The sequence below is a fragment of the Electrona antarctica genome, assembly GCF_951216825.1.
Source record: "Electrona antarctica genome assembly, contig: scaffold_884, whole genome shotgun sequence".
Classification (NCBI taxonomy): Eukaryota; Metazoa; Chordata; class Actinopteri; order Myctophiformes; family Myctophidae; genus Electrona; species Electrona antarctica.
Genome location: NW_027637474.1, coordinates 4,864 through 16,293, shown reverse-complemented (window position 1 = coordinate 16,293; position 11,430 = coordinate 4,864). Strand labels below are relative to the sequence as shown.

General features: G+C 47.8%; 1 protein-coding gene across 1 annotated transcript; it reads right to left on the bottom strand.

The window, feature by feature from the left end:
- Positions 1-6,634: 6,634 nt before the first annotated feature.
- Positions 6,635-10,386, bottom strand: LOC306918901 (NPC intracellular cholesterol transporter 1-like; the record flags this gene model as incomplete). Its single annotated transcript, XM_079531746.1, is given in 2 exon segments — positions 6,635-7,989; positions 7,992-10,386. Coding segments are annotated over 2 exon segments (3,750 nt in total).
- Positions 10,387-11,430: the final 1,044 nt, after the last annotated feature.

The window sequence follows — 11,430 nt, the reverse complement described above, 5'->3', positions numbered from 1 at the left end:
CCCCTCCCCCCATGCCCCCCCCCATGGCCTCCTGCCCTTGCCCTGAGGTGTAGAGATGATTTGGCATTGTGACTTCCACAAGCAGACTTTAAAGGGAAAGTCTCTAGAGGGCGAGGAGGGGAGGGGGGGGGGGGGGGGGGGGGGTGGTGCAGGATGTATATAAAGGGGAGGGGAGGTCAACTTTTATCATAAGGGCCTGTCTCCCCCCCCCCACCTTTCAAGAGGGTCAAGGCCTTATAGTCTGAGAATGGGCTGCTTGCGGTCAACTGGCAGGCAACGTCTGCACGCACGCACGCACGCACGCACGCACGCACGCACGCACGCACGCACGCACGCACATTACACAAACAGTTTGGCAGAAGCCAGGTCTCTGCTCTCTCCATGGTCCTACCCAGGCTATAAGCATGAAATACCAACTTATTTTATGTGGAGGAATTTACTTTTTTCCTCCTGCATGTTAACATAACTTTATCCCAACTCCACCCCCACGGCCCATTGGCTGAACTTAACCAGAACCGCAAGTTCACTGCAACTGAAATTTTCTTGCATACCGAATGTAAAGTTGCCCGAACGGCCAAGGCTCCAAGAACAGTCAGCAAATGTAGGTTAAGGGTTTTTATTCTTCCCAAAACTCCTCCCCCAACCTCCAGACAGTCTTCAGTGCAATGACAATAATTCACATATCAAAAGTTCAAAGCTACAGACTGGCCAAAATTAGACCAATGAAATAAATACTTAGGCATACACAACTGAACAAGACCAAATAGGATGAGAACTCTCTTCAGGTTAAACCTTGGTCACACAAGGCCCTGTAGCTCTCTCTCAGGACTGTTACCTGTTAAACCCACCACCAACTGACTAGTCTGTCCCTGTAGCCTCTCTCAGGACTGTTACCTGTTAAACCCACCACCAACTGACTAGTCTGTCCCTGTAGCCTCTCTCAGGACTGTTACCTGTTAAACCCACCAACTGACTAGTCTGTCCCTGCAGCCTCTCTCAGGACTGTTACCTGTGTTAAACCCACCACCAACTGACTAGTCTGTCCCTGTAGCCTCTCTCAGGACTGTTACCTGTTAAACCCACCACCAACTGACTAGTCTGTCCCTGTAGCTCTACCTCAGGACTGTTACCTGTTAAACCCACCACCAACTGACTAGTCTGTCCCTGTAGCCTCCCTCAGGACTGTTACCTGTTAAACCCACCACCAACTGACTAGTCTGTCCCTGTAGCCTCTCTCAGGACTGTTACCTGTTAAACCCACCACCAACTGACTAGTCTGTCCCTGTAGCTCTCCCTCAGGACTGTTACCTGTTAAGCCCACCACCAACTGACTAGTCTGTTCCTGCAGCCTCCCTTAAATAGAAGTGGATCCTACCACAGGACACAGAATCAATTAGCAACATTTCTCAATAAATACTTTCAATATAAATACTTCCATAAATAACACCTTGAATAAAAGTAACCTAAACATTCCTAAATAATGCGTTACAATTAAACAAATATAACTTGGGTTGAAAACTCAATGACAATTAACCTCAAAGCATAGACAACACCCCTCCCCTGCCTAGCACTTGGCCCCTTCCTAAATCAAGGGAAATGCCACCAGCAGACAGTGCAGGAGAGACAATTAGCAAACAATCAGTGAACACAGTTTTCAATAAACCAGTTTAAAACATTAGTCCTTGCATGTTATAGAAAGCAGTTTCATGTGTCTTTGTATATCGGTCACGGGTTGCCCCGTGACACGAAGACCTGAAAACAGGTTCATTTCATCACATGCTTATTTTTTAATTGAAGGTGAATTTGTTTTCAATCTCCTCTGAGCACGGATAAATAACTCTTTTGGATAAGTTGTACTTATATAACTGGACAATACATCGAAAACAAGACTATTGCCATCCTAGCCTGGGCAGCATTCCTTCACGGGTTTATGATCCGGTCGGGAGCGGATGATATCGCTACGTCATGTTGTAGTCATTGTTTTGTAGTCATCAGGATGATATCGCTACGTCATGTTGTAGTCATTGTTTTGTAGTCATCAGGATGATATCGTTACGTCATGTTGTAGTCATTGTTTTGTAGTCATCAGGATGATATCGCTACGTCATGTTGTAGTCATTGTTTTGTAGTCATCAGGATGATATCGTTACGTCATGTTGTAGTCATTGTTTTGTAGTCATCAGGATGATATCGCTACGTCATGTTGTAGTCATTGTTTTGTAGTCATCAGGATGATATCGTTACGTCATGTTGTAGTCATTGTTTTGTAGTCATCAGGATGATATCGCTATGTCATGTTGTAGTCATTGTTTTGTAGTCATCAGGATGATATCGCTGTCATGTTGTAGTCATTGTTTTGTAGTCATTAGGATGATATCGCTATGTCATGTTGTAGTCATTGTTTTGTAGTCATCAGGATGATATCGATATGTCATGTTGTAGTCATTGTTTTGTAGTCATCAGGATGATATCGCTATGTCATGTTGTAGTCATTGTTTTGTAGTCATCAGGATGATATCGCTATGTCATGTTGTAGTCATTGTTTTGTAGTCATCAGGATGATATCGTTACGTCATGTTGTAGTCATTGTTTTGTAGTCATCAGGATGATATCGTTACGTCATGTTGTAGTCATTGTTTTGTAGTCATCAGGATGATATCGTTACGTCATGTTGTAGTCATTGTTTTGTAGTCATCAGGATGATATCGCTATGTCATGTTGTAGTCATTGTTTTGTAGTCATCAGGATGATATCGCTATGTCATGTTGTAGTCATTGTTTTGTAGTCATCAGGATGATATCGTTACGTCATGTTGTAGTCATTGTTTTGTAGTCATCAGGATGATATCGTTACGTCATGTTGTAGTCATCAGGATGATATCGTTACGTCATGTTGTAGTCATTGTTTTGTAGTCATCAGGATGATATCGCTATGTCATGTTGTAGTCATTGTTTTGTAGTCATCAGGATGATATCGCTATGTCATGTTGTAGTCATTGTTTTGTAGTCATCAGTCATCACTGCTGGCCACAAAGATGGCCAGCAGTGACACGCACAGACTAGTAGATTTACTAGTCGACCTTGTTGTACTAGTTGACTGTTTGATAAAGAAAAAAAGGGGGGGGATTCTTTCCGGTTCTGTAGGCCTCAAGACCAGGTAGATTATAGTTATAGTCACCAAGGAGATCAGGTAGATTATAGTTATAGTCACCTCAGGTAGATCAGGTAGATTATAGTTATAGTCACCAAGGTAGATCAGGTAGATTATAGTTATAGTCACCAAGGTAAATCAGGTAGATCAGGTAGATTATAGTTATAGTCACCAATAGATCAGGTAGATTATAGTTATAGTCACCAATAGATCAGGTAGATTATAGTTATAGTCACCAATAGATCAGGTAGATTATAGTTATAGTCACCAATAGATCAGGTAGATTATAGTTATAGTCACCAATAGATCAGGTAGATTATAGTTATAGTCACCAATAGATCAGGTAGATTATAGTTATAGTCACCAATAGATCAGGTAGATTATTGTTATAGTCACCAAGGTACACAGTTTTTAAATGTACAATATTTAGTTTAGTTAGTTATAGTCACCAAGGTACACAGTTTTTAAATGTACAATATTTATTTCCAAAAATATAATATATATATATATATATTGTTTTTCTCCATAAGTGGTAGTTAAACAACTAGGCAACTAGTAAAAATGACTATAAGTGAATGCCCTATTGCAGTATGTCAGGGGTGGGCAACTTTGACGATGGAGAGGGCCACTATATTTCCACTCAATTCAGAGGGCCACATTGCATATATTACTGTCGTAGCAAAAATAGCCAATCTACAAGCGAGCTTGTAGATCAGCTATTTTTTGCTAAAAAAAAATTTGCAATTCTTTTTATTGGAATCCTGAAAAATAACCTTTTTATTTATGAATTTAGTTAATAGTTATGTTAACTTCATGAACTAAATCCAAACACATTGGACATACAAAAGCGGGTCATGTTTGGAATTGTATTATTGTAAATCATTAATATATCAGTATTCTGATATTAACCACTTTAACACATTGAGAGCCCACGCAAAACTGCCCAAAATCACTTTCACCTAGAAAATCCATTCACATTTTTTATAATTCAGCTGACTGTGGAGACACATGCTGGAACTTTTTACTTTGAAATGTTTTATAGTTTCTGAGTTATTTAATTTAAACGCCAAATGCATTCTCAATGGCGAAAACACAAACTTTGGCACCACGTGTTTTGATTTTTCTGATTAAAAAAAAAAAAAAAAAAGCCCAAGACGTCCACAGACGTCTAATGTAGGCTGACATATTGACAGCAGGACGACTACAGTCAGAGTAGTTCATCCACCCAGGAGGATGTAGAGATGTTAGAAACACTGTGTTCTGATCATCTAGGCTGCTGATCTCCTGCTGGAGGTCCAGTATATGAAGACCTGCTGGAGGTCCAGTATATGTAGACCTGGAGGTCCAGTATATGTAGACCTGCTGGAGGTCCAGTATATGTAGACCTGCTGGAGGTCCAGTATATGTAGACCTGCTGGAGGTCCAGTATATGTAGACCTGTTGGAGGTCCAGTATATGTAGACCTGCTGGAGGTCCAGTATATGTAGACCTGCTGGAGGTCCAGTATATGTAGACCTGCTGGAGGTCCAGTATATGTAGACCTGCTGGAGGTCCAGTATATGAAGACCTGCTGGAGGTCCAGTATATGTAGACCTGCTGGAGGTCCAGTATATGAAGACCTGCTGGAGGTCCAGTATATGTAGACCTGTTGGAGGTCCAGTATATGTAGACCTGCTGGAGGTCCAGTATATGAAGACCTGCTGGAGGTCCAGTATATGAAGACCTGCTGGAGGTCCAGTATATGTAGACCTGCTGGAGGTCCAGTATATGTAGACCTGCTGGAGGTCCAGTATATGTAGACCTGCTGGAGGTCCAGTATATGTAGACCTGCTGGAGGCCCAGTATATGTAGACCTGCTGGAGGTCCAGTATATGTAGACCTGCTGGAGGTCCAGTATATGTAGACCTGCTGGAGGTCCAGTATATGTAGACCTGCTGGAGGTCCAGTATATGTAGACCTGGAGGTCCAGTATATGTAGACCTGGAGGTCCAGTATATGTAGACCTGCTGGAGGTCCAGTATATGTAGACCTGCTGGAGGTCCAGTATATGTAGACCTGCTGGAGGTCCAGTATATGTAGATCTGCTGGAGGTCCAGTATATGTAGACCTGGAGGTCCAGTATATGTAGACCTGCTGGAGGTCCAGTATATGTAGACCTGCTGGAGGTCCAGTATATGTAGACCTGGAGGTCCAGTATATGTAGACCTGTTGGAGGTCCAGTATATGTAGACCTGTTGGAGGTCCAGTATATGTAGACCTGGAGGTCCAGTATATGTAGACCTGGAGGTCCAGTATATGTAGACCTGCTGGAGGTCCAGTATATGTAGACCTGTTGGAGGTCCAGTATATGTAGACCTGTTGGAGGTCCAGTATATGTAGACCTGGAGGTCCAGTATATGTAGACCTGCTGGAGGTCCAGTATATGAAGACCTGCTGGAGGTCCAGTATATGTAGACCTGTTGGAGGTCCAGTATATGAAGACCTGCTGGAGGTCCAGTATATGTAGACCTGCTGGAGGTCCAGTATATGTAGACCTGCTGGAGGTCCAGTATATGTAGACCTGCTGGAGGTCCAGTATATGTAGACCTGTTGGAGGTCCAGTATATGTAGACCTGCTGGAGGTCCAGTATATGTAGACCTGCTGGAGGTCCAGTATATGTAGACCTGCTGGAGGTCCAGTATATGTAGACCTGGAGGTCCAGTATATGTAGACCTGCTGGAGGTCCAGTATATGTAGACCTGCTGGAGGTCCAGTATATGTAGACCTGCTGGAGGTCCAGTATATGAAGACCTGCTGGAGGTCCAGTATATGAAGACCTGCTGGAGGTCCAGTATATGTAGACCTGCTGGAGGTCCAGTATATGTAGACCTGTTGGAGGTCCAGTATATGTAGACCTGCTGGAGGTCCAGTATATGAAGACCTGCTGGAGGTCCAGTATATGTAGACCTGCTGGAGGTCCAGTATATGTAGACCTGCTGGAGGTCCAGTATATGTAGACCTGCTGGAGGTCCAGTATATGTAGACCTGCTGGAGGTCCAGTATATGTAGACCTGCTGGAGGTCCAGTATATGTAGACCTGCTGGAGGTCCAGTATATGTAGACCTGCTGGAGGTCCAGTATATGTAGACCTGCTGGAGGTCCAGTATATGTAGACCTGCTGGAGGTCCAGTATATGTAGACCTGCTGGAGGTCCAGTATATGTAGACCTGGACACAATACTCTTCAGACACGCATGCATTTCATATTTCTCATTATTATCTCCACCGGGCTGGAAGGAGATTATGTTTTTGCCCCGGTTCATGAGTCTGTCTGTGCAATTTTTTTTTCCTCCAGGTAATTAGTCACTATACACGTAACGTTAGAAAAGTCCTCTGTTAGTCTCAGGTAGTGGTTTCTTTTACTTCATTCTGTGAATCGTTGTAGTGGCGATGAATGATGCATTCATTGAGACGGTAATCACGGAAAACGCCTTGAGCTCCACTCTCACACGCTCTCTCCCGCAGCAGTAACGGCTAGTTCCGTGTCTGGGGCGGTGGATCTCGTGCGGCGCCGGTCGGCGGCCAACCTCTTCGCTCGGTTCATAGACGGACCGGCGTAGCTGAGCAGCACGGGCAGGAACACCAGTCCGTGCGCGGCCCCCAGCAGCACTATGGCCAGGTACATGCGGAAGTAGAAGATCTGGAAGATCTTGGACTTGGACATGGCCAGGACCAGGATGCCGCCAAACTTGGCCAGGGTGATCCCGGTGAACACCGAGGTGCCCATGCCGGCAAGGGCCTCCTCGGCTCGCTCCACCCTGGTGCTCCTCGTGCTCTGGGAGAAGGCCCGGGCGACGTGGCCGCAGAACTCCACGGAGATGCCGCAGCTCATGACCAGGTTGACCAGGGACACGGCGTTGAGGCCGATGCCCCACAGCCACATGACCCCGACCATGTCGAGCAGGATCATGGCAATGGTGAGGGTGACAAGCGCGGCGGCCAGCAGCTCGAAGCCCAGCAACACCACGGACACCACGAAGATGGCCAGCAGCGACACGCACAGGCTGGCGGCCGTGTCGCGGGCCATGGTCAGGTACTGCTCGTAGAACACGTAGCAGACGCTGTACGGGAACACTTTGTGGCCCACGGCCTGGGTTATGTTGTCGGCCAGAGCGCGGGCCGTCCGCAGGGCGTGTATGAAGTCTGGCGAATCCTTCAGGACGGTGTGGTAGGCCATGAAGTGGGTGGCTCCTATACCCGTGTTATTTGGACGCAGGTCGACCGCTGCGCTGTAGAGCGCACTGCCACCTTTCGGACATCTGTCGGTGGGGATGTCAGACAAAAACATGGGTAGGAACCGCATGAAGTCTTCCCCTTCGGGCCTAATTTTTCTGGCCGTACTTTCTAGACAGTTCACACACTGCTCGTACCGATTGGGCACCGAGGAGCTGCAGAATGCATCCGTGGAGGTAAAGACATTACAGCATTCCGACGTGGGATGCACCCAGTCCAAGTAGTCGTCGATCCAGGAGACCGGCGTGGAAGCGATATCGGTGTAGTCGCTGATGCGCGAGGCAGAGTGGATCTGCATGACCAGGGAGTTGTTGCTACAGCCCACTCCTCCACACACCGTTTTCTGACCCTCCACGCTGCTGTAATTGAGCCCCTCCTCCACCACAAAGTACACCGGAGGTCCGGCGTGGAGGTACATGCTCAGGTTGTTGAAGTACTGCAGCACATGGGAGTCATCCGGCACGGCGAGCCTCTGGTCCATGCCGATCTCTACTTTATTCACCACGGCAATACTGAAGAAGGTCAACCCCACAAACGTTGCTACTACGACGGGTCGAACCCACTCCCGAGGATAAAGGGGGCATATTTCCTCTTGAAGAAGCGGAAGAGGAAGCCATCCGTCTTTTCTCCCTGATCTTCTGGAAGCTTCACACAGCAGATTATATCCAGACGATTGTCCTCGTGCCTTCTGACATCCAGGCCGAGCAGGCTGACGAAGCAGCTGAACTGCATCAGCAGGTTAATGAAGATGGCCAAGCCGGAGAACATGGAGAAAGTCCTCACGGCGGGAATGTTCGACATCGATCCGAGGAAGAAGACCACCGTCTCGGACAGGGAGCACAGGAGCATGGTGGGGGCCACGTCTCCCAAGATACGACCGATCTGCTCATGGAGCTCTTCACGTTCCCTGCGCTCGTCCCTCTGGTACGCCTGCACCAAGATGAAGATGTTGTCCACGCCCACGGTCAGCACCAGGAAGGGAATGACCTCGATGACGATGAGGGTGAGAGGGACGCCGGCGTAGCTGAAGAGGCCCAGGGAGCAGGCCACGGAGGTCAGCACAATCAGGACGCCGGCGATCGCCAGGGAAATTTTAGAGTCCACCAGCAGTCGCCTGAGGCTGTGGATGTGACCGAGAGCCAGGGATATGTACATTAACATGATGCCGTTGCTGAGTGCTATGGTGCTGACGTCACTGTGGCTCTGCCTGTCGATCTCGTCCTCTATGCTCCTCTCTGCGTTAAACGCTATGTTAAGGTCGGGATTGCTGTAGCTCTTCAGGAAGCGGACAAACTCCTCCTCCCACGCCTTAGCTCTACCCAGCTTGACCGTGTCGTTGTGGTAGTTGTTGACGGGGAACATGATCACTAGAGCCGTGGCGTTGTTGTAGTTCTGGCCGTCGTAACCCCCCAGAGCCAGGTGGGGAAACACTGGGCCTCCGTAGGTGCCTAAACACCCGAGTGGATTAGCGGTACATTTGAGGAATTTCTTGTGAAATCCATCTAGTAAATTAGCAGGGTTATTCTGGAAGTAGTTGAACACGCTGAAGATGGCACAGTTATCGTTGTGCGGGGCTAGAGGACTCATACAAATATCCTTTAGGGTCACGTTCTGCCCGACGTACTCGGCCACAAGGCCCTCGATTTCAAGCTGCAAATCCAGCACCTGCTGCAGGACGCTCTTGTCAAAGATGGCTCCAAAAGGCACATCGGGCCCTTTGTCGGACTTGAGGACGAAGGTGCTGTCGAGCGGCGTGGTGATGATGAGATGCTCGATTCTGAAGAAGGGTCCGAAGTGGCTGTCGAAGAAGTCCTTCTCCTGGCGCGCTCGGCTATCGGGGGACGACCAGAGCTCGACGGGGTCAGTGATGATGTGCATGTGGACCAGTCCTAACGAGGCGGCTGCGACCATGACCAGGGTGGTCAGTGTGACCAGCAGGGGGCGCCGCACGCAGAAAGAGCCCCAGGCTGTGAAGAAGAGCCTCATGGCGTTCTCAAAGCGCTCCCCGAGCATCTCCCAGCGTGACGCGACTTGATCAGGGTTGTCGTTGTTTTTCAGAGACAGTGGGTTATTTCTGTCCAGCATAGTGCCATAATCAGAAGTTTGCCTGTACCTCCAGGCTGCCACCGCAGTGGCGATGAAGACGAAGAGGAAGGCCACGTAAGAGATGCACATGATTACAAACATGGCATCGATGCCAAAGATTGTCCAGGGAGGAGGCAGATCAGGGGTAACCGGCTTGGGGCAGACGTCGGGGCAGTCCTGACAGGAGCAGGGACCCAGGCCGTCCTCCAGGTGCTCAGCGCAGGTGAACGTCTTGTTGTTCATAGGGTTGAAGCCAGACACCGGGACATCAGATAAGATGGGTTGAATTGGGAAAGGAGCGTGGCCACTCTCGGCGAACATGTCGATGGGTCTGCAGTCCTTAACACCGGGGCAGAATATTTCCATGGCCTTGCTGTCGAAGTAATGGACATCCTTACAAGAATCAAACAAGGCATTAGCAAATGTCTGTCCAATGTAGTATTGCAACTCCACCACGTTGGTCTTGTCAGGTTCTGCTTCTGGGGTGAACTTGGTGGCATTCATAAAGTGACTCTGTCGGGGGCTGCATGTCAGCTCACAGAACATGTTCATCATGTTGAACATGCAGGCAGGGCATCGACCGACCACCGAGTGCAGTGTGGCCAAATTACTTTCGAGGGAACGGAGCTGGGCAACATCACAGCACAGGTGTCGTTCTCCATAATCATATCCAGGGCATAACTTCTTGAGAAGTGCATTTGCCTCTCCTCCAGCTTTAGAAGGCAGTGGTTTGGGTGGACCCGTGTAATGGCAGTTGTACTTCATCTCCTCGTTGATCGGAGACTCTCCACACTCACCATACCAGACACAGTGCTGGGCCCGAACCACTGCCAAGGGAATCAACAGGAACAACACAAACAGATAGTTAGTCCCAATCATCCCTCTTACTGACGCCATTTAGAGTGGCCGCGTGGCTCAGGGATTAGAGCAACTGTCTGGGAATCGGAATTGGACAGTGGTTTGATCTTCGGCTCCTCCAGTGCTTCGTGTCAAAGTGTCCCTGCTGAGCAAGACAACTTAAGGCCCCTGGGTGATGTTAAAAACAGTCGCCCATTGCTCCTGATAGGAAGAATAAATGCCATTACACGGGTCCACCCAATAAATTATTTGATCGTAACAGTAAATAAACCCTACAAAAATACTTGGTTTAGCATCTCTCTGTCTCTCTATAGTTATATAATCTTGACAGAGCTCTGGTCTGACGTCACACACAACTCAAACTGTTGCCACGCATGCTAACAAATGCCGATATTGCACAGTTGTTCTTCTTGGATCCACTGAATACTAATGCCAATGCAGCAGAAACTGTTCTCATAGAACGGCAAGCTAAAGGTCCCCACACACAGAACGCGTTTTACGGATTTTTAGCGGAATTTCTCCATCGGTTTTCCGAAAAACGCGTCCAGTGTGCAACCACCTTAACTCCGGCAACCTAACTGTAATATACCTGGTGGCCACCAGGTGGCCTGCCCTATCGGATCCAGGAAACAGTCAACAGGAAACTGGGTTCATGTGAAGTGAGGGGCGGCTGTGGCTCAGGAGGCAGAGCAGGGAGGGACAGCGACATGAGACACGGAACACCCGCGGCACGCGGTAGTGCTTCACGCGGCAGGACACTCTAATCCATACGTGGGCAACTGGCGGCCCGGGGGCCACAAGCGGACCCCAACCTTCACTTGATGTGGCCTTCGGGTTAATATCCAAACATTGATATATTATTGAGTTCACCTAATTACTAGTAGAAATGTTAATTACAAAGAAGAAAAACAACAAAAAAAGTGTTGGAACCTGCCGTTTTTTTCTTCTTTGTAATTATTTGTTTGGTCCAAAATATTGTTTGTGTTGTCATGAGTTGTCACGACTCGAGTTGGCTTTGTCCGCGGCGTAACCGTCTTTAAATAAATACTTTAAGAAATGTCTATG